Source organism: Helobdella robusta (genome assembly GCF_000326865.2).
Source record: "Helobdella robusta unplaced genomic scaffold HELROscaffold_13, whole genome shotgun sequence".
Taxonomy (NCBI): Eukaryota; Metazoa; Annelida; class Clitellata; order Rhynchobdellida; family Glossiphoniidae; genus Helobdella; species Helobdella robusta.
Window position 1 is genome coordinate 542,537 of NW_008703718.1, and position 25,648 is coordinate 568,184.

Here is a 25,648-nt window from a genome sequence, read left to right on the forward strand (position 1 = left end):
CCAACTAGCACAGATTGTTGGCGCGCTTTTTAAAGAATGGTAAACAAAGTTAGTTGAGGTTGGGCCTGTCCATTTCGGAAGCAAAACGTCACATTTCATGGAAGTTGATGCAGGCTGGCATCCACAATTTGCCGATTGATTAATTACTCCACAATTAAATTTACCAGTAATTGTAAGAGTAAAAAATGATGAAAGTAAAAACGTTTCGGAAAGTTTCAAAGAACTCAAGTGAATCCATCGCGTCCACCCAACTCACCAATCAAACAATTAGAAAGTAATGTTTCTAACACATTATAATACACATATGCAAGCTTTTTTGTAGTATGTACATCTAATTTTTGATTCAACCAGTTATTATTATCAACATTTTTCTACCCGTTGGCAAACATTTTATAAATTTTTATCGGTAGAGATCATGGTTATTTTTTTTATTTCAAAGGACTGATGGAGAAGAATAAGTCACGAAAATCGCATTATGATGTCATCAAAAAGATGAAAATGTCATCATAAACTATGGCAATGACATCATGAAAATATTGAAATTTTGTAAAGAGATATGTACGTGTACGTATGTATGTACGCGTGTATGTGAGAACTCAGAGAGGTCCTCAGAGGAGGAATCCCCGTTGACAAACGTTTCGACCCTTAACAACCTTCTCGATGACTGTTGGTTTTTCAGCGGTGTTGATCTGCTATTTATACCAAAATTATTCAGCTGTATTTTTACATACGAAGTCGTATCACTTTGGCGATGGCTTGCTAATTCAGAAGTCACTCCTTTTGATTTCTGTTCAACCACAACCAAAACAAAGCTTGCTCTACACTGCTTATAATTTTCATCAGACATGCTGTACGCTTCATGCTTAATAGACCTAACACTTAGAAAAATGTATACATCGACGCTCCAAGAGCTCCTCATGCACAAATCTCAACAGTGTAAAACCTGGTTATGTATCCTTTCTTGTTTAAATCTTGAATCAGCAGTTCATACTTTGCAGTTCTGAAATAGTAGCTGCTGTTATCTTCGTACGACACTGTTAGTTCAATAACGAAAACTGAATTCGTATTCTCAGACGCCGCCGCCAGGTCAGGTCTCATGCCTGCTTCTTTGATGTACGCTGAAAAACTTCGTCTTTCTTTCAAATCAACGTACACAACCAAATCGTCGGCGTTTTTTAAGATTCCATCTCTAACACGGTCATGTTTGACGTCACTGCTTTGTCCTTCTCTTAGGAAATAAAGCTTCTGGTTTCTCGAAGGCTGAGGCTTGGCGTTATTGCAAGCGGAACAAACCGTTTCTACTATGCTTCTCGAAACTTTGTTGTGGCGCCATGTGTACCGACAGCGGCCTAGAGCATACTGACAAGACGACAAGTTTGTCAGTAAGTATTTTTGTATGTGTGTTTGTGTATATTATTATTATTATTAATATTATAAAGCGTATTATAAAATTGAAATTTCTCAAAAGCGCTCTCTATTATAAATGAAATCAGTGAAGGTCAATAAAGTACAAATCAATAAAGTATTTCTATGTCAAAATAAATATGTTTGTGTATATGTATGTATGCTTGTATAACGTAAGTAAGTAAGTATGTGTGTCTATTTGTATATACTATTTTTTGTTGATTCATTATCATATACGTCACTTAGAAGATGATTGATGGATAATTTTGTAAGTTGAAACAACACGTCTCATCAGCCGGCTTCCTTATGAATAAATTAGGATTTGCTGGGAGAGAGTGAGTAAGTGAATGAGTGTAAAAATGATTGAGTGAGAGAATGAGATAGTAAAGGAGTGATATAGTATAAAAATGAGTTAATCGGAGATTGAAAAATTGAAAATGAAAATAACTTCAAACAAAATTTTCATTTATAGTTCATATCTAATATTTTGAAATACATAATTAATTAGATGTTTACATTTTCCGATTTGTTTGCGTAGGTTTTTGCTGCTTAGAAAATGTCTCTTAAATTTGTGCGAGAAAAAAAGTGAAAATAAACAAATAAAATGCCAAATGAATATGATAAATTTTTTAATTTTCTGCATTTTTTTTCAAAAAGTGCTTCAAGAAAAGTTTTTGATGGAAACAGAGGCACTTATTTTAATTATATATCCAAGATTTAACCTCAACATAAATCATTCCTAGAAAAAAGATAAATATTTTTGGTGAATAATAATAATAACAACAACAATAATAATAATAATAAAATAATACATCATTGGTAAGACAAAATGACAGATAAATAGACACATTGAACGGCAGAAGAATCTTGCAGATTTAAATGGGCGATTGATTCGCGGCATTACTTCAACAACGTTTTGTTCAAAAGTTTGGCCTTCGTTATATTTTTACTTTGTCCTTTGAATATTTAGATCAAGTATTGAGCTGTTAGAAAATATTGGTTTGAAAATACCAGATGTACATTTTGTTGGCTCAGATGAAATAACGGATGAAGAAACATCTACACGAATATAATTATTCAATGTTGTTTTTTAATTTTTTTTTTCATCAATATTGAAAATAAAAATCCTGCAGTTAGTTGATAAGTCTGTTTCTGTTGAACTAATGATGTAAGATTTGACGTTTTTCATTTGCGACGCCTGAATGAACGCAATCAACTTCAACCGAATGACTGATTATTACAAATTAACAAAAATATAAAAATAATGATAAATCACTTTTGCTATTTTTTTTCCAATGATGGCTTATGGAAAATTTAAAAATTTTTATTTCTTTGTTGCTGCAATTTTGTCCAATAAAGTTAAAAATTTTTTATCTTATTCCGCATTGTTGAGTTTGTAACTAAGTTTTTCAATTTTTTGAACAATTATTTTAAGGATATTATTTAATTTATTCAAATTAATCACAAATTTTATATCTTTTTTAACTATTTTGGAACGTTCTACATCAGATAACAGTATTCATGACCAGTTTTGTTTAGAAATATTCATCTTATTCGTCTATTTTCAATTTAAATAAAACTGTACCGTACAAAAAAATATTAAAATTTTGTTAACGCAGAGAAAGATGGCGCTAACGTAAGTATTAAAAATAGCAGACAGAGTTGAGTTTGATGAGCATCTGTGTATGATTGATAGCCAATTAATGACGCTTCCTCACGCATATTTTCATACTTACTCTTAATTAACTGCTAATTCTCAAATCAATTTCCCTGGCGCTATTCTGAATTAAATTAGTTACAATTTATAATTTTTATTGTTGTAAATTAAATTTTAAATACATAACCGCACAATAATTCTATATTATTTATAACAATTTTCTATGAAAGAAATATCAATTAAAATAAGTGGAGAGTTGCATTCACTGTTGTTTAATTTTTTCCTAATTAGATGTTGCCAACTTTGTTGTCAGGTGTTGGCAAACTTCGGCCCGCGAAGCTATTTTATGGGGTTAGCCAAAAAAAGATCGTCAGCCAGACCATTAGACCAAAAAAGGAAGCCCAAATTCTGAAAAAATTCTCGCCGGGTCCAAAAAGTTTGCTATTTAATACATTATGAGCCCTTCCAAAGATGAAATACACTCAATGCGACCCTCATAGAAAAAAGTTTGCCCACCCCTGATTTATGTAAATGAATTGTGTTTAATTATTAACGCATGTTGTTTTCCAGCAGTTTATTGTGTGCGTAACGATCTCATGCCAGCCATTTGAGTATTGGAAAAACAACCAGCCACATTTGAAACCCTCTAAAGAGATGAGATTTTATTTGGCTGCTGTGAGATTGCGCAAGCACATATAAGTGTTTCTTGACATTCTAAACAACAACCAACAACACAGTTGGCAATCATTTATTTGTCAATCAAAAGTTGTCGGAATGGTTTGTTTCCATTTTGTTTCAAACAATTTCATTTATCTTAATGCACTGCCCTTTTTTAAAAATAATTATAACATTGATATAATAAAATGGAATAATGAAAATGACATATTTGTAAATAAACTAAAACAATCTTTTTTATTCAAAAATTAAATAAAATATAAAAAATTCAAAGTTGAAAATAAAATTTGGAAAAAATATTTAATAGTTTTAACAAGGGGTGAGCACACTACGGCCCGCGAGGCCATGTTTGCCAAAAAACGGTCGTCAGCTAGACATTATGGCCAAAAAAAGGAGCCACAAATCTTCTTAACAAAATTTTTCCCCGGGTCGGAAAAATTTGCTATTTAAGTACATATGCAGCCCTTCAAAAGAAAAATAGTTCTCAGTGCGGCCCTCAGAGCAAAAATTTTTCCCACTCCTGGTTTTAATGATGTTCAGTTTAAATTAATATAGACAAAACATTTTGCATGAAAATATTATTAGCACCATTAAATTTGAAACTCGAATTTTAAAACGTTTTTTTTTGATACTCCGAGCGGCAAGAAACAACCAAATTGTCCAACGAAGCAACAAAACGCGAACCGAACAGACGTAGAAAATATCGGCCATCATCGTCGTCGTCATCATCATCATCACATTGTCATCGTCATCATCACTGTCGTCACCATCATCACTGTCAATATCGTTATCACGCAATCAACGTTATCAGTTCAGTATAATCGTTAATAGAAAGGAACAACCATGATGATGATGATGATGTTGATGATGATGATGATGATGATGGTGGTGGTGGTGGTGGTCATCGTGGTGGTGATGGTGAGGATGATGTAAATGTCTAAAAACTTCAATTGCTAACGAGGTCGTAAGATGTGCGAGTGATGTATGACGCAACGATGACGTTTAATGAGTGAGTGATACGTGCTGATGATTAATAAATGAGTGACACATGATCATGTTATCCATTTTGGAGTTTGTAATGTAAACGTAGTTTTACTGATGATGAATGGATGGCTCTCGCGAAACTTGCAGTATTTGTAAATAGTTCGTCAATTTTTGTCAAGTGAATAAAAAAAAATCTTTTTAATAATTTGCTAAAGTTGGTAAATAATTTGTGAACATTTGTTTGTAAATAAATTGTAAACGTCTATAAATAATTTCAAAACATTCGTGTACAAAAATTTGTGAACGCTTGAAAATAGTTTGTAAACATTGGTGAATAATGTGGGAACATTTACAAAAGAACCAGCAACACAACAACCAAATTTGTTTTTCAACTTCCAAAGATTACCTCCACGTCGTTGTTGTTGTTGTTTTTATCTTATTGTTATTCTCATTGTACTGTAATTAACATTGGTATCGCTATGTTAGTATTATTACTAAGGTGGTGATAGTAAGAGTAGTGGAACAGTAGCAGTACCTGTAGCTGTATGTGCGTGCAATCAAAAATACTTTAAATAGTTAATTTATTGAAATGTGATACCAAAAAAATTTTACAAGTTCAGTTATCATGATCATTAATAATGTTTCGGTCAAATATTTATGTACAATCAGATAAAGACAACTGTTATTCATACAATCAAACGCAAACTGTTAACTCCAAACACAACTGACAGCCACGAATAACAAAAGGTAGGCAGAAAAATGACAACTCTTCAACTTCTTTCATCTTGCTAGCATCAACCCTTCCTACATACTAGGCAACTATTCTTCGCCGCTCTCTTGATGCATTCATATTGCATGTGACATTTGCCCGTCCAAATCATTTGCTAACAATGTACAAACCCTCGAGCAAATCCTCACACCAACCACATCAGCGCAATAGAAACAATCCAACTAGCTTCTAACGAAAAACCAAACAAGATGAAATATTTCTTTAAATTGTAAACGTTTGACAAATATTTATAGAAAATTTTCAAAAAGCTATGTCCTTTTAATGCTTTCATTATGCATTTATTTGGAAACGAAACTCAAAACAAAGAGACACGCAGATAAAATTGTATTAAATCAACCCGTTAATGGGAACAAACAAAATCAACAACTTAAAAACAAAAAACATTTTAGGCAAAAATTTCAATCGAACAATAAAACAAACAGCAAATCAAAAACAAATAAACGATACCATGGAATAGATATAAAAATATGAAGTGTAAAAAATTAAAAAGAAGTGGATAAAAGAAGCAGAGTTGAAATATGACCAGAACATATCCTCTGAACGACGAATTAACACGCAACTGCTTAACAACTTTTCTCGTCGGGCTTCGACACTGGAGATTAATAAAAATTATTCTAATGTTAATAAAAAACTTTTAACAACATTACCAGAGTGGCTTAACGACAGAAAACTTAAAAAATTGCCAATAAAAATGCCCTACCAGAAAAATTAAATAAAAAATTTATTGCTCAATAACTTTTTATCACACTGTCAATTACAAGCAGGAATTCAGTGGGAAACAGCATAAACATTCATTTTAAAAGCATTCAAACGTCGAAGTTCACGAAATTGATAAATAAAACAAAACAAAGAAAAAAAAAGAAAAATTTTTATATTGTGCATGATGATAAGTGATTCTCTAAAAACAATTTTTTTTTCAAAAACCATAAGTTTCATATGAAAGGTTTTTGAGAAACATTTTCGCTTGGTAGTAGAAAGAAGCGATGTGTGCAGGCAGATAGGCAGCAGGATTGAGTTGTGTTGGAGAGCACATGTCCACCTTAGCAGAGCAGGTCACAGCATCACATCAGTCATCTTAGTTGTGCCAACTCATCTTATTCAAAAAGTGCTGCTGAGTTCTATTTTGACAGTACTGCTATAGCACCACTACTCTAACTACCACCACCTTAGTAATAATGCTAACATAATGCTAACAATGTTAATTGTTAGACTCCGTAAAACGCATAAACAATTAACAACTAATTGAAAACCCCCTAAAATACTAACTATCTAATTATTGTGAAAATGAAATAAAATATTCTGAACAACATTCATTGACCGGACATTAGGAAAATGATAACAGATGAGGTATACCGTACATGCTGAATTGTACTTATACTTATGCGGTACATACGTATCTTCATTAATCAAAGTTGAATTAAATCAAATATAAAAATACTGAAGTGAAATGTTAGTCGTGCTGATGAACGTGTCTACAGTAAGTTGTACAAATTGAATAATGCGAAATAAATTAACAAAAACAAAACTCCAAAGTTGTTCACACAATATAACCAGATAATAATAATATGACTGGAAAGACGATGGAATGTTATTTTCTGATTCGTAGAAAGGAAACCTTCAAAACTCGCAAATCCCCCAAAGCATATCAAAGCTGAAATACATCCATCCATTCATTCGTTTGGTTTTTAAGTGCTTCATCGATTCTTCATAAAAAAAAGTTAATTGTATACGTAAGACTTCACAATCTGGGACAGTAAAAAAATTATTAAAATCAATCTCAGGACCCAAAAAATAATTTCCAAATTAGCATAGGAAGCAATCTTGCTAAATAGCTGTTTACGAAGCTGACTGCTATTTAAAGTGTTAAATTTCATAAACATTTTACAAGATCGTCTGATCGATAGTATGGAATGTAAGAGAAGAAAAACAAATTGTAATAGGAGAGAACTGTAAGTGAAATAAAAAAAAAATCAATTTAAAGAAAACATAATTAGTAGCAATAAAATTACCAGGTTCAGTTGAATTGCTTTCATTATGAACATCGTTAATGAGCCATCAAATCTAACGAAGACCATTTGCCTTCAACAATTAATTGACAATTTATTTCTTTCTTTAGCTATTTGCGAATGTTTGGATGATGAGATGATAACGTTGTAAAAAAAATTCAAAATAAAATATCTCATCGTTTATAGGCAAAGTTTAAAAAAAATAAAATAAAACTCGCGCAAAAAACTTTATCAAGATATATTATATCAAGTTTTTAGATAATAATGAACAACCGTTTATAAAATTTAATTTTTTTTGTTTTTAGTATAAAATTGAGTATAATCCAAATATAATCAAGCATTGTGGTTTATCAATCTTATCTGATAATGCTATTAAGACTGCAAACTGTTGTATATATGGAGGGAGAGATTAAGGTAAGCTGTCTGGGAGCAAGCGTCAACGATGACCACCCTGGCCCTAAATCTTCCATTCAATATGGAAGGGGATTACTCTTTTCAATACATTTTATAAATAACTATGAATAAATAATTTTGGCGATTATGATGCCAAGAGCGGGCACCTGGCGACCATTCACTGCTTCAACATCATGTGCCGGCCGGCATTCAATGGATCTCATCGGATCTGTTGCTCGTGCCCGTCCAACCCTCACATCATACATAACAACTCACACGTAAGCCACTCAACAATGACGCTCAGAAAATATCAATAAATTATACGTCGTCCTCGTTACCAGCAGGCAGATATGCCATGCTGATGACAATGAATGGATGTAATTGATATATAACATAACAATTTTCGATGAATGTTATGTAAATATTTAAATAAAATTTTCAACTTTTTAACGGCTAATATGAAAATAAATTAAAAAAAATTAATTGAACAAAATATGGTCACTGAAAAAATTAGCAATTATTTTGCAAATTTTTGATTATTTTTCTGGTTTATGTATTTTAAAAACGCTAAAAAATAAAGTATTATTTAAAACTAATAATTTGAAAAAATGCAAAAAAATGATTTTTTGATTTTTGCTAGGAACATTTACTTACATAATAACATACAGAAGTTCATGCGACGAAGTTCATAAGACGCTGAATGGAGTCCGTGCAATGCATAGCACATAATGACATACGATATACATACATGCATTAACAATATAAATACATACATCTAACCTACATTCAACATACATTTAACATACATTCAACATCCATCTAAGACCTAACATACATTCATCATAAAATTCAGCATAGAGTCTGCCTGTACGTATATGGCACAAATAAGGAAGATACAACAACAGACAGATCATGTAGGCGCCATTTTTTTAGAGTCATTCGTGTCGTTTCATGTTCGGAAGCACATAAAAACATGTTGAAGTTTTTGCATTATTTATTGCAGAAGTAACAAATTCTGTCCATACGCAGACATATTTTTTAGAAGAAAAGTTTGCTTAATTTATTACTTATTCACGTTTACAAGTTATTTATTAGTTTACTAGTTGATTGTTCATCTGCTAGTTTGCGTTCTCTGTTAGAAAAATAATTATTCTTTAATTCAATAGTAACTAAAAAAACTCAACTGTTTACTTTTGAGTTTTATGATCAAATATAGAAAAATTAGAAATGCGTTGACCTAACTAACTTGTACTTGAAAGCACGGAAAGTTATTTCAATAGGGCAGGACATTAATCTGTTAAGCATCATCTGGCTGTAATTGAAAAACAAAAATTTGCATTAAAAATATATTTCGAAAGTTAAAAACCAGCAGTGGAAAGGAAATATTGAGCAGAGGAGATGTTTTATGCGCCAGATGATATGATTGTTTGCACAGGGAATGTCTGTTTCGTGCTCACTCATGCACTCAACGTTGAACTTTCAAATTTTTGAAGCAAACAAACTCCACCAATTTTTTTGCAGTTTTTATTATTTGCTTGACCAACTATTGAAACAGAAATAAATTTTAAGAAACAATCAAATATATCGGCACTCAAGTACTTCCACTGATTTCTTATTATAACTAATGTAATGAACCTTATTGTAATGCTGTCCAAAATTAATTTTTAAAAGTTCAAAAAAACAAATTTTTAAAAAGTCTTCCTTATAAAGTGTTTTCTTTTTTATCTGTCAAAAATAAATGCGTGTACGAATTATCTTTCAAGAAGCTTTTTTAGCGGCTGAACATAGCGCAGTTAATGATGAAAGTGTTGATGGCGAACGTGAAGTAATTTGTGCTATCACCATGATGGTGACGTGAGTTCCCCACAACTTCAAATTCATCTCATTTCCCTGTAACATCAATTATTTCCAATTTTTGAGATAACTTTTAATCTTTCCCGTTAATAAAATATAACGATGTGATATTTTATATTTGTTGTTGTTGTAATTGTTGTTGCTGCCTTAGACGTTGTTGTTTTAAAAACATAAATTTGTAGTCGTTGTTTAAATGTGCGTGAACTATTATTTATTTCAATGAATACTTTTAAATTTTATAATTGTAGATTGTTAATTGATCGATTAAAACGTTTATTTTCGAAAAAACTTATTTTATTGTCTAACAAATAAGAAGTTTGTAAGAAGAAAACAAATAAGCCAGTTGAAATTAGGAAAAAGCAAACTAACCAACGAATAAATGAATAAAAATTTTAAAAAAAGTTTCGAAAAAATTAACCCTGCCGTAAAAAAATGGGAACAATTATTGTTAATAATCATAAAAAATGGAAAATTGACTTACCTGATTGCATTGAGTTTAAATATTGCAAATATAACATTTGTAGGTACTTATATAACTTAATATATATTTATACGTGCCAACTAGTGTTTATAATAGTCTTGTTAATTTATCTTCACCCTAAAAAATAATTTAGTAGATTTGATATTTGAAAAATTAATTAATTTTAAAAGTTCACATTGGTGACGATTAAAAAATATACAATAAATTAATAAAATGTGAATTAACTTGAAGTAATATTAAACTATTTAAAATAGTTTTGTAGCCTTCCATTGATTAAATACTTCTTACGGCAATACTCTATTTACAAAGTTTTAAAGTCTTATTTTAATTTAAAAATAAATTTATAAAATCTAAATTATTAATCGTCTTTCCATGAAAATGTCGAAGAAGGAATGGCCTCTGCATATTCCAGAGTTTTTGTTTGTTCACTGTCCTCTTTATCCGAACTCGCCTTTTTAAACATCTGTGTGTGCATGTCAGCTTGCGTGTGTGCAAGCTTATACGTATAGATGTGAATATATATATACATATATATATATATATATATATATATATATATATATATTTATATATATATATATATATCTTTTACTAGCATATATTTATAAATATATATATACCAAATACATTTGTATAAATGGATATATATAGAATGAATTTTGTTGAGTCCTAAACTCCATGTCGCCGATCACTTTCAATAGTAAAGCGTGAAGTTATGTGCCTCCTCATAGGATTTCTTTCAATACCAAAAAAAGAAGTTTATAGATGGCGCTTAGAGCTTATTGAAATACAAGCGAAGGTTGTAAATGTTTAAATAAACATTAATGCTTGTAATGTCCAGAATTTTTTAATATATTTCACTAAATTAGAGATGGTTTGCAACATTTTTGAATTTTTTGAAACCACAAGTTAGCAACCTTCAAAAAAAGTACAGATCTCTTTCTCTCTCTCTTTCTTTCTTCTCTCTCACCCTCTCTCTCTCTCTCTCTCTCTCTCTTTCTCTCTCTCTCTCTCTCTCTCTCTCTCTCTCTCTCTCTCTTTCTCAAACTTGTTCGACATGTTCGACAGTCTCATTTTGTAGCTTACACCTTTTGGATAAAATGCTGGAATGAGGTTGACATTGGTAATGTTAGTACAAAAAATTTATGGAAAGATAAACGACCCACAAAACTACTAAGTTTCTAAGTTTTGTTGTCTGCGGTGATGCAATTTCTCAACAATTTTTAAGACAAATTAAATGTGCATTGCAATAAAATTGTTTAACTTAATAAAAAAAATTTTATACTTAATAAATTAAAATTCTTATTCATATTCATATTCTACAAGTCCCATATATATCATATATATTTATTTTTGTTTCATGTTTAATATTAAATATTCACAAAATCAAAAATTTCATAATATAAAAAGAACTTTCCACTACTGAGAGTATCTCGAGTCACACGAAATCTGAACAGTATAATAACCAAACACCAAATGCAGAGGCACAGCAAAGATTTTATCGACTGATTTTTACCTGCTAATTATATTTTTATGTCACTTAATGAATGGTTTATTAGGTGCTCTGAAAAGTTACAAAGTAAAATAAATAACATTTTTTAATTTCTAAATTTTTTTTTAATCTTCATGTGTGGAAGCAAAAAGCAAATCTGAATTAGTTTGAAACCAAACAACAAGATGTTTTTTAATGTGAAAGGACGTAGTGTAATGAAACTTGTCTCTGCATTACATGCCAAAGTATACATGCCGAAGTACACATGCCGAAGTACGCAGCACATTTGTGCTGATGTTTGTAACGCGTGGAGGTGTGCATGCGCAGGCAGGCACGAGATAATGCTGATTGGTGCATGCAATTCAGCTTGAAGATTCTAATTAAGAAGAGAGTTGGCAGACAGGACTGGAATGATGCGTGAAGATCCCTCTGGTTTTCATCGGGTTGTAGTTAACTTATATGCTTTAATTGAATTTCCAAGTTTATTTCCAAGTGATTTTAGACATTTTGTTTTGTACTGGCGTTTGTTAATTTAAATAAATCAAATTATTTTGTTAGCTCACTCCATATTATAACTAGTCATCATTAACTTGTTTGCATGTTTACTGTCTGCTGGCCACTTTGTCTGTCTGCTTGTTTCTATGTCTTTACATCCTCTTGTTTATAAGTTTTCATGTCTGTTTATCTATGTGTTTTCATGTCTGTTTGTCTATAAGTCCAAGTTTTCAGGTCTGTCTATATGTCTTCACTCGGTTTGGTTTTATTGGTTGTTTGTTTTCTGTGCGCTCGTTCAGTTGTTTGTTAAGGACAAATATTTACTAAAAGGGAAATTTAATATTTCGGTGATAATTCCATCAATTCATTTTTTTTAAATGTTCTGCTCACTGAATGCCAACACCGTAATTCATTTTAACTTTTTATGTGTTTAATGTTAAATGACTTCGTGATATTGTGCACACACACATATACAAACACATACAGACACAACATTTAGATACACACATTGAAAGTTTAATTGCTATTTTCAGGAAATTAGGCAGATTTTTGTTTGATCGATTGTTTTTGTTTTAAACTCTTTTTCATCATCGTTAGCTCGCAGTGACCTGTGATTGACGCATCGTTAAGTTAAAATATCCACGATATTCCTCATTGGAGCTGCCTGCAAACCAGCTGGTCGTTGGGACGCATCACAGTACCTCCTTCCTTCTGCTCTCTAATTGACAGTTTGCTCTTTTAATTGCATATCTTCAATCTATAAAAAAATATTTCTCAGTCGCAAATCTTACGGACTCATTGAATCAAATAATAGATACAATTAAATTTACAACTCAATCGAATTAATAAGCTTTATTGTTGCGCAACGAATTTATATGTATATGAATTAAAAAATTACAGCATTCTATTAATATATATATATATATTTATAAGTATAAAAGTACATATTCGTATAATATATATATATATATATATATATATATATATATATTATGTATAGATTCACCAAGCGTAAAAAATAACTCCATATAAAATTCCCGTGATGACCTGCTCCGCTCAGATTAAACAGTTCAAAAGTTTAAATTGAAAAACAAAACTTTCGTGTGGTTTTGTTCTTTTTACAATCTATTCCGACTTTTATTTTAAAATTTCTGAATGTACTTATAACATATAGTTTATGTTGCAGTTCGCGTGCTGATACAGTTTGCCGATTCTTTTAAACGGATCTGAGGTACGTTAAATTACAAAAAGCTGAGGAAGCAACTTTATCTTTTCAAATGGGAAGTTGTGTTAATAACGTTTTAAAAATGTGTTAAAAAACGCACATTTGAGAAAAAAAATGTAAACGATATGAAAAGAAAACCTGCAGGACATTATTATCCGATCGAAGAAATTAATCAATATTTTTATAATATTGGGGAATGTTCTATTTTGAAAAATTTCTATTCGTTATAAAAAGCACATTTCTTTGAATGTAGAGCTCAAATTATACAGAACATTATCCGATCGAACTAATTAATCAACGTTTTTCTTAAAAATTGGGTGATGCTTTGATGAACTCAAATTTTTGGAAACGATTAAAACAATTAGAGAAATATTGTCTTTATAATCATTAATAAATAACAATTCAAAATTTTATTTTATTTGTACAATACCGCGAAAGCAATTTAATTGAAATTTTTCACAACTTCATTTTTGATAAAAATTTTCTGGGATCTCATTTCCAGTCATGAAAACTTCCACCTCTCATTTGTGCGCCTGTAAATAGGTCAAGTATCTGCTGCTGGTCTACAGAGTTTCATTCTTATGACGGTGAAATAAAATTTAGTGCTGAGTTTATCGTAAATCAAAGAGTTTTGCAGTTTTGCATGCAAATGAAGGTTCACTAAGTTGAAACTTATGTTTTTTATAAGTTAATGTTGACTACTTTCGTAAATATTTTTTAAGGAATCTTTCTATTCCATTTCAACTCTCTCCTATTAATTATTATTATACCTTGATACTTACTCAGTTTGCGAAGGAATGTTCAATATATTTTAGGTTAACTTCTTCAACTGTTGCAACCACACGCACTGCAGTACATTTCAAACAATCATTTAAGTAGAAAACTATGGAGCAGATTGAGATGATACAATCGTTGGCAATCTTTTAAAAATTTCATAGTGGCATCCGGAAAGGAAAAAAACTTGTTAATTTTAATAAATAAACAGCGATCAAATTAAACTTTTTTTGAAATTTTATTTAAATAAAAAACTTTAAAATTCGTGTGATAAATTGTCAGTATGGCCTGGATCTCATGAAATCTGACAGCCACCAACAAAGAAATAAAGTGCGTTTTAGTGCATTAAAATGGCTTCATGTTTGAGAATGCTTGATTTAATCAATTTCAATAACGACGTGATGTTGTATTTCTGCTCGTGGCTCGGTAACTGGATCTTGGCTTTCTATTTTATCATTTGAAATATGGCCGGTTCAATTTTCTTATTTTCAATTTTCTTATTTTCAATTTTCTTATTTTCAATTTTCTTATTTTCAATTTCATATCCAATTTTTAATCAATTATGAAAACTAGCGATAAATGTTTTATTCAATGGAATCTTAAATTGAGAAAATTTTCAATGTTTAACAGCTCATGCAAGAGCACATTAATACAAAAATTTTCTTCAGATAGATTTCATTAACTGTATACTAAGGCTTTCAACACACTCACAAAAAGCTAACATTAGTATGGCTGGATGTGGCAATGGATGATCTTATATATACCTATATTTTTGTACTTATATAGATGGCAGTGGTTCATTTGCTCAGGTAGTGTATTGTAAATATTATAAATATTCCCATTGTTATTCTGCGAATTTACAGCCAGTGCAAAGTAAAACAATTGATAACAATGTAGATGTAGATGCAGATGCAATTCATTCACTCATCATTCATTCATTTATTCATTCATTCATTCGTTCGTTCGTTCATTCATTTTTCATTCATTCGCTCTTTCATATTCTCAATCATACATCTGCATTATTTTAAAACGTGCCATCATCGTTATACGTTAATATGATCAATGATTATATAGATAAATGGCTAGCTGGCTCTCTATACCTACGGATAATTTGTATGTTTGTGGGTAGGTACGATCAAAACACATGCCTGTTATATATCTGTTATTTAATTTTAAATATATATGTGTGTGTGTTAGCGTGTGTGTGTATGTGTGTGTGTCTGTTTTTCTTTCTGTCTGTGTGTGTGTGTTTATATATATATATATATATGTGTGTGTGTGTGTGTGTGTGTGTGTGTGTGTGTGTGTGTGTGTGTGTGTGTGTAGTATTGTATGAATTGTATATAAACCTCTGCGCGTATATAACATACAAATTAAATGTACACACCATAGCAGCCATACCAAAGTTTTTTGCGTGGCGTGTCTAATAATGAAGAGCTATGAATGATTGTGAGGTGCATAAACTAGTGAATTTGCTGTGAATCTCTTATCATCAGTTGAACATTAAACAAACTTTATACCTATACATTGTATATATACATACATATTTACATGTATATATACATGTATATTTGTTTAAATAAAACTATATTTGTGGGTATATTGTAACTTTACTTGTACCAAATATAACCAAGTATCACTTCTTAATACAACTTACTAAACTTCAACACAACCAAGAATTACGCTCTAACCTCAACAAGAATTTGTTAAATTACTAAACAGTCAACCCATAAAAGTATAACAAAGACACTTGTTGTAACGTACAAGAATCTTCCAACTAACTCCCAAAAACCAAAATTGCCTGACACGAAAGAATTATGAAGACTCATGAAAAACTGCAGCTAATAAAATGTCGTAAAATTTTGATCGAGTCCTTACAGGTTAGAGATGTTGTGATGATGTTGATGCTATCTATCTTCATGTTGTTGTTGTTTGTTTTTGTTGTTTTTGTTGTTGTTGGTGGTGGTGTTGTTGTTGTTGTTGTTGTTGTTGTTGTTTTTGTTGTCGATGGTGATGTAATTTCGTTGATGTCATAAAGTCATATTTATGTAATTGGTCACATTATATTATATAAATACTTGCAATGAACATAACAACACAAAGAACCAACACCCCGAACACCAGAAGAACCTGTTCATCGTACAAAAACATCGAACGGCAGAACATTAAGACAGTAAAGTTCGGTAAATTGACTTGTATGGAGATGGTGAATAATTAAAGCCAATCATTTTCTATCCAACAATGTACTCAGAGTTCTCAGTGCTTTGCACGGACCACACCTCTGTGAAGATGTACGCAACAAATATATGTGCGTGCAATCTTTCAAGATAAGAAAAAAACACAAAACAATAAAAACAAGTTTATTTTCTTCATTCGCCCCAGGCTTATGCAATCTCAACAGTCGTAAATGCTGCTGCACACACACAACACAACACACACACACAAGCAAAATGTGGTATGCACGTAAACACACACGTTTGTTTATTTAGTTATTTAAATTTGAATGTATATTGACAAAAATTAAAAATTTAATTTTGAAAATAAAATTTTTTTACATGTAAATGTTTTTGTTGCTCTGCGTATATGTACCAGCAAGGAGAGGTAAAAATAGAATAAGTTGATTTTAAAATTGAACATTCCATTTCATAATTGTAGCAATCATAATTCCATGTTTTATTGAGATAATAAAATATTTTATGGAGAAGGCATATGCGGAATGGAGGGGATGTCTTTGGTGATAACCAAGGTGGGAGTCGATGACGGATTGTGGGTGGGAGTAGGTACACATTGATGATGGCGGGAGAGAAGTGATTTCAAGGATCGTGAGGAGTGCAATGGAGTGATTGCATGGATCGTGATAAGTGCTATGGAGGGATTGCATGAAACGTGAAGAGTGCTATAGAGTGATTGCAAGGACAGGGAAGAGTGCTATAGAGTGATTGCATGAACCGTGAGGAGTGCAAGGAGTGATTGCATGGACCATGAGGAGTATGATGGAGTGATTTCATGAATCGTGAGGAGTGCAATTGAGGGATGATATTGTTGCTGATGTTGAATATATCGTGTGGAGTGCAAAAAATTGATTTTTTATGTCATGGTAGGATAAGGTAATTATGAAATAATGATGAGAAGATGATAACAAGATGAAAGGGAAATGGAAAGAAAAATGTTGTATCATTTGGTTTAGGAGTGCGAAAAATTAATTGCATGTGTTAATAAGAGTGCGGAAGGTGATTGTATCTATCAGAAATGATTGCATGTATCATGATTAATTAATTAATCAATTAATCAATCAATTTTCATCTTATTAATAAATAAATCACCGCAGATTGAATCAATAACGTCATTGTTGCAATCTCGGCAAATGTTCAGCAGCGAAGACGAAGTGAGAATCATGAATGCATGCAACGATGGTGAAAGAATAAGAAGGTGAGTGAATGTGACTAGATAGATATATAGATTTGTGGGGATGTGAGTGCCTATTTGTACACATGCACATATCTAGGAGTTACCAACGTTAGTGAATTCAGTGAATGAGAATGAACAAACGGTTAAAAAGATAGATAGATAGATAGATAGGTAGGTAGGTAGGTAGGTAGGTAGGTAGGTAGGTAGGTAGGTAGGTAGGTAGGTAGGTAGGTAGGTAGGTAGGTAGGTAGGTAGGTAGGTAGGTAGGTAGGTAGGTAGATAGATAGATAGATAGATAGATAGATAGATAGATAGATAGATAGATAGATAGATAGATAGATAGATAGATAGATAGATAGATAGATAGATAGATAGATAGATAGATAGATAGATAGATAGATAGATAGATAGATAGATAGATAGATAGATAGATAGATAGATAGATAGATAGATAGATAGATAGATAGATAGATAGATAGATAGATAGATAGATAGATAGATAGATAGATAGATAGATAGATAGATAGATAGATAGATAGATAGATAGATAGATAGATAGATAGATAGATAGATAGATAGATAGATAGATAGATAGATAGATAGATAGATGATAATGAGTAAATATGTGGGTGAATTGGAATAGATGTGAGTGCATGCAAAGAAGATGAAGAAGGTGAATGGAGGTGAGTGAATTGTGTGTTATTGATGGCCTCATAACAAAAATGAAGAGGTCGCTAGTTTGGCAGAAGATCAGATTAAACATTCGGCATATAGCTAAGAAAAAATAATTCTCAATACATTTTTATGTGGAAAAAAAAAGAAAATAATTGTCTGAAACTCTTCTCAAAGCAAAAACCTTATTCCGACGTTGCATTTAATAATAAAATATGCAAAACATTTCAACAGTATCTTAATATGTCGCTCTATTTAAATAAATTGGCTGCGGCAACTCTTACTTCTCGGAAAGAGTTTTTTATGTTAGTGAATATTTTAACGATTTTAACGACACCACCTAGTCCATAGAAGCAACGTAACGTAGTTGATTCAACAAAATATTTAGACAATTTTTACGTAACTCGCATATAACAGCCGGATAACACTTACCAACCTACAGCAACAAGCAACACCCAACAACAACAACAAAACGAAACTAAGCACGGCGGGCAACAACACACAATACTATCGTCATGACCAGATCATTCCGACATTCAAACACCGTATCTAGAATTCTCAATGTCTCTGTCATTTTGTCAATGATCATTTCTTCTTTAAATTATTAACTAATTAACAAACTTCCAACAACAAAATATTGCAGCAACAACCAACAATCGATTTTGAGACATGTACCATACAATAAATGTCTGTCACGTCATGTGTCATCATATGATGCCATCTTCATCTCATCATATCATGACATAAACATATCTGAGTTAACTTTAAAATGTTTTTCTATTATTTCTAACTCTTTAAATTATGTGTCATCTAAACAAATTTTGTTTGATTTTCTTAGTTAATTCAAATTTGTGTTTTCAATTGAAAATTGCACCAGAATATGTTTGTCTCAAACGATCGTTTTCAGATTTTTGAATACACTGGAGAGCAAACCAGATGCCACGTATAAAGCATTTTGTAACGTCCTTGAACTTCACTACCCTCATATCTTCCTCATGCTCATTGGCTGGGAGCATTGCTTGGATGGTGCCAATCATCACAGTGCTCGCGGTGCTAACGTGGTTCAAGGTTTGTATTCAAATGGGAAAATTCATTTACGATGGCATTTATTTTAATATATCAGTATAAATAGAACAGTAAAAGATGAAAATTTAGCAAAAATTTTTTTTAGAAAAAAAATCCATAAAAATCCCAATTCCACAAAAATTTATACGGATGGCTCAAAAAAGAAGTTCTCAACGACAGCAGCAATAGTTGTTTACCAGCAATCAAAGATTATACATAAGCTCATGAAACATCTTCCAAACTATACATCAATTTTTACGGCAGAGATCATCGCTATTGAGATGGCGATAAGCTATGTATCTAAATTCAATAATAACAAATTTTTAATATTTTCAGACTCATTATCTGCAATCACTGCACTTAATCAATATAGCCCTCAACATAATCTGATAAAGCAAATACAAAATAATATACATAATAACTTGACTAATAATAGTAATAAAATAGCTTTGATGTGGATTCCCAGTCACATAGGAATTCATGGCAACGAAGAAGCAGATCAACTCGCATCACAAGCCCATGCTATCCCAATATCAAATGTACCAATTCCATACAGTGATTTAAGAACTTGGGCAAAAAAAATTATGAATGAGAAATGGCAACTTGAATGGAATAAGATTAACAATTATCTTAAACTATCCATGCCAAGTGTTTATAAAAAAAAAAATCCAGATGAATCTAAGGGTTTAAACCGTAAACTGAGGACAATTATTAATAGGTTAAAAATAGGCCATTCAAAATACACTCATTCTTGGATAATCAACAAAACAAATCCACCAGCATGCAACTTTTGTGATGAAAAACTTTCTGTACAACACTTGGTGGAATGCAAAAACCATGATGATATTCGGAAACGATATCAGATCCCCTCAGATATTGAAAAAATTTTAAAGAGAGAAAACATCAATAATCTAATAACATATCTTCAGGAGATAAAAATACTCGACAGAATATAGAAATATTTGAAAAAAACTCAAAAGAACCCTAAGACAATTTTGTTTCAAAAGAAAAAAGGGCGTAAAGATAGCCAGTAGCGCTGAAACGCCGTTAAACTGCATTAATAATAATAATATTTTAATATTTTTATTTGAATAAAAACACACGTAACTTGGATTAGCGCTCAAATGACGTCAAATGAAATGATATGTAAGAATGTTCATGCACGGACACAAAACAAAACAAAATGATCAAACTCATCTTAACGATAAACAACTTCTAAAAAAGATTAACTATTATTTTTTTAATTTTTCTGTTGTCTATTTGCATTTTCATAATTAGATAACTTTTAAAATCAAAAAATTTGTCAATATACTTTTTCATATTTGCCGTTTTTCATAATGGGCATCTTTAAACCTTGAATCCTCTTAACAATAATTCATGATGGTGTGATATACAAAACAATAAATGATGGCAAGTGATTGAATTGTGGTGTTTTGTACTACACATGCCTGTGTTTCGATGTTTTGTTGCACACGCATGTACGCTCACACCTTCAAAACTACGACCTAGTAGTCCGCCTTTCTCGTGTCCTCGCCACGGTAGGTTATTTTATTCTGAAGAACGTTTGCTTTCAAACGGGAGAATATGTTATTATCAATTCAATCACAGCTTTTCAATTGTTCATGGCTCAATGTGTGTTGTTTAAGATGAATTTTTATGATTATGCACTCGAGATATTTAAATTCTTGTATCATTCATTTTGAAGTTGAAGAATTTTTTCGACGATTCATTCCATAGATTGAAGTTTTAACTAACCAATATTTTTCTACGCGAACGGCGTGCGGTTAAATGAAAAGTTTTGTAAAATTTAATGAATTTCTAGACAAATTTTATAAAATTAATGAATTTTTTAAAAATTTTAGAAAGTTTAATGAAAACTAAAATGAGCGTTCCTAAAAAAATCACAAAATTTCATTGCTAAAAATAATTGAAAACCTTTAAAACAGAACTTACACAAAAATATATTAAGAAACCGTTTTTATATAAATCATTTGTTTCCAAATGTTCATCTTTCAATAAAAACACATAAACAAAAGGAAAGAATTAAAGATGATTGTAAGTCATGCTGGAGACTTAACTTGACTTACCTGGCAAATCATGGGTTTATTTCTTTTCTTTTTTTTCATTATCCCAAAATTTTCTCGTTTTGTTGGTAATTTGTTTCCAGAGTTTTTTCAATTTTAGATTTATTCATCCATTTGGTTTTTTATTTAAATACTATTTTAATTCCTTTTAATAAAATAAATAAGCCCTTGAATTTCATTATTCCTATAAACTGATAAAATGAAATTTGTTCAATGTCCGGTTGAAATGCGATGAAACAAAAAATTTTTGGATTTTTTTTTTGTTGCAGCTTCAATCCTGCCTGCCTGCCTACCCTACTGTTCCACATTCCACTTCCTAATTTATTGTCACTGCTTTTTACTCTCCGTTCATGCTCTTCTTTATTTGCTTCTTGAGAATTTTATCAGCAATTTATTTGCATTTCGAATAGTTTTTCTTTTCTTAACATATTTTGAGTACGTAGAATGTTTACATAGCACAATATACCAGTGTTAATCTACGACCATTCATTCGCGATAAATTACATTTTTATTATACAATTTTTGTAGTTGATGAAGTAAGTTACCTTTTCATTATTTCAACGGCCTCCATCTCAGCAATGCGATTCAGAATGAAATTATTTTAAACAAACAAACGATGCTCTCCCACTAATGAAACAACTAATAATTAATTTTTTTTATTTACATTGCGTATTGATACTGCATGAAAGCGAAGTGAACGATGTACGCGACGAAAGCCAGCACGTACATTACGAAAGCCTGTGCGTACATTACGTGCTCATGACCCGGGGCTCTCCTATAAAGAATGTCGCATATTTTTTTCTTGTAATTTTAACCCTTCGCCTTGTCGAACAGAAATGTTTGAAAGGTTAGGACATGCATCGATGCTATATTGAGACAGCTTTTGTTTGATTCAGTCATCATTCCTTCATAAACAATTTTCAAACATGTCTGGCTAATCTAGCAAATTATAATATTAACAAACTATTTAAATTGTGATTTGTTCACGTTAAAATATAGAATATAATATTCGTAATTATATTATCATGGCCTGTGAAGTGAAACCGTTTGTTACTTGACTTGGTAGCGTTAACAACATGAGTTGAACATTATTTCATAATATCCCTTCACAGCATCTAGTCAGTGGGAACTGTTACAATTCAATCGAGACTATTTGACGAGAAACATGGATGTGGAAAGTGTGCTTCAACCACTGTTGAAAATTAAAGTATGTTTGTTTACACCTGGGAGTTACTTATGGGAGTGAAAATACAGTACAACGAATGTTCCTCGTGTTTTAGAAGTTATGATTTTTTTAGTTATACCAAAAATAGGCTAAAACTAAAAAAAACATGTCGTTGCGTGCCATTGAAGCATCACTTGAACAAAATTTTAAATTTGTTGAAAGGATGCATCTATGTTTTCTTTCTCATGTGTGATAAAAGATCATGTTTGAAACATGAATGAAATTTTAGCATAACAAACAATATTTCTTTTTCACGATTCTCAGTTAAATTTTTATTATTTTATAGCCTGCAAAATAAAATTACTTCAGTAGACTTATAGAAAAACAATTTCAATTTAAATAAATAAAGTTGAAAATTTCCACAACCAAAAGTTGTTAAATGAGAAAGAAGTGTTAACCATCGAAAAAGAACGTTCACCAAGTTTGCGCATGGAAACTCTTTTGAACATTCTAGAGAACAAAGCAGAAACGTTGTACAATGCATTCCTCGAGGTCATTGCAGACTCCTTCCCCCATGTTTACTTGGCGCTCACAAGGCACGAAGATAAGCCGCAAAGTAATTTAAAACTTTCCATAATTTTATTTTTAAACTTCTCTTGCATATTAATACATATTACATACTATCTTCATTCGTTGTACATTAATTTATACAAATATTATGTTTCTTCATAAGCTTGCACATTTCATGCGAAACATTTTTACATATTCATTAAATTATGTCTATTTAAATGAAAATTTAACAAATTATTTGCAGATTATGACGGAATACAATGCGGAAAGTCATGAATAAAAAATTCAATAAGCAGTATCAACTGTTCTTCCGATCAACATCAAAATGTGATTTTTAAGTAAGAAATCTTGGAATAACGGCGATAGCATAGAAACCGTTTAAGCTTTTCAATTTTGTACTGTACTATTTTTGTCACACCTTATGCGTTTTTCAAGATAATTTTTTATATTTATTATATATCAAGATATAAACACATGTAAAAAAAATCACTTCAAATTCTCATGTACAGTAATTCAAAAAAATTATTCAAAAGTTTATTATTCAAAACTGAAATCCCCTTTCCTCAAGAGCAAAAATGAAATAAAAACATTTCAAGCCAATCCAAACGTGATGGCTAAAACGAATGCCAACCGTTCGTTGACCAGCATCCAAGATTGTTCATTTGAATTCCGCGTAAACGATGGACATCACAATTTTGTGTTGTTTTTTATCATGTTATCTAAGTGTATATGTTTCTACATATTTAGATTTATAGTTTTCATGAATTTATAAATAGAGTATGAGACCTGTTAAGACAGCGTTACTTTGAAATGTTAGCGACAATTGTTAAATTGGATGTGAAATTAATTTATAACTCGGCAACGTTGTTCCATTGACAGTAGTGGCAATTTAGAAATCTCTAAATAATCTTATTACAATACATCTTCTCGTGTTATTATTACATGCTTCCCGTATTTTTAAATATTTTTATTCAAAGTTTTACTTGACATATTTTATCATACAGTAAGCAGAACCAAAAGTGGAACCAAAAATAATCAAACAAAAACAGAACCGTATTTTTAAATATTTTTATTCAAAGTTTTACTTGACATATTTTATCATACAGTAAGCAGAACCAAAAGTGTTAGAAAGCTAAATGGAAAAAACGATCGTGAATAGAATGTTAAAATCCTAGCGTGGTGCGCTATTGTAAAATATTCATTTTAATACCAGAAATTCAATATCAAACCGTTATCACGAAACTGATTCAATGAAAAATATATTAAAAGGAACAATGTGTCAAACAACAAAAAGAGTACATACATAATCATTGTTATAAATAAATCATTGCAATATATGTGTGCGCGTATGTGTCTTTATGCTGTTAATGATGGATTGATTATGACAGAGTATATATAAAAAATTTTGATTAGTTTTTCAAACGAATTCTCTTATAAACAAATGAACACACATAAATTTGAATGATGGATTTGATTAATTAGTTTTAACAAATGTACAAATCAGAGAATAAGAGCCAGTAAGAGACTGCAGAAACTCTACAAAGCCAGTCCAAAAACACTCACAACACAGTACATCGTTTTGTTCTCCCATCTCACAGTACAACTTCCTAGTAAATCAATAGTTCAACTATTTAACTCTTGAAAAGAATAATATTTTTTGTTTTACAAATTATCTTTCAACAATAATTCAGTGACAGGGTAATAATTAACATCAAATCAACAAACATTCATGCAATAATCAAGAAATTTTAAAAAGAAAAAATTTATAAAAATTATGAAAAGAAATAAATATAAAGACCATCAGTAGCATTGTCCCAGTAACATGAACTTGCTGTATGCAGTCCTCCTCCATTCTTTTGCATTATCACGCAGGTAACTTGTGAAGGTCATACAATTTAATTCATACATCTTAACATTGAATTTGTTCAACGAATCCGACCAAAGTATAAAAATCCAAATGAAAATATTACAGTGAAATATTTTTTATAATTGTTTTTATCGATTGAAAATTAGAATGTGAAAACATTTTAAATGGCCACTTGATCGTAGTGAGGTCAATTAACTTAATAAACATTTTTATACCCAAGTCATTCATTGCACTGCATAGAATGATTTTTTATAAGCTTGAAACAGTGAATCAACAAACCAATGTATTTGAAAGGTTTTCCCAGTTTAGACAATTGATTGAGACATTGTTCGACAACATTTGAGGTCCACTGATTGACTTTATTTAGATGATAAGAACTAGAACCAATTGACACTTCTATCGACTGAAGGCAGTAGAAAAATATTTATAGGTACATCCTTTATTTATTTATTCTAATTATTCAAATACAAAAAACTAAAAATATTTAAAAATCATTTTAATTTAAAACATCTTTAAATATATTTTTTTAGAAAGAAGAGACAAACCTCTTTAATGATGTTACTGACCTCTTCAACAATAAACGCAGA

The 25,648-nt window shown here is 30.9% G+C and overlaps 2 protein-coding genes across 2 annotated transcripts; one reads left to right on the plus strand and one right to left on the minus strand.

Annotated features, from left to right (window-relative positions):
• Positions 1-16,946: 16,946 nt before the first annotated feature.
• HELRODRAFT_168207 (hypothetical protein) lies at positions 16,947-20,331 on the plus strand (the record flags this gene model as incomplete). Its single annotated transcript, XM_009014090.1, has 4 exons — positions 16,947-17,006; positions 17,559-17,659; positions 19,218-19,378; positions 19,712-20,331. 4 exons carry the CDS (start codon positions 16,947-16,949, stop codon positions 20,329-20,331), a joined length of 942 nt encoding a protein of 313 aa, XP_009012338.1.
• A 4,399-nt stretch (positions 20,332-24,730) lies between these two features.
• On the minus strand, positions 24,731-25,648 carry HELRODRAFT_73452 (hypothetical protein; the record flags this gene model as incomplete). The annotated part of the gene is made up of 4 exons (XM_009014091.1): positions 24,731-24,801; positions 24,993-25,070; positions 25,341-25,464; positions 25,607-25,648. Coding segments are annotated over 4 exons (315 nt in total), but the record flags the coding sequence as incomplete, so codon positions are not given.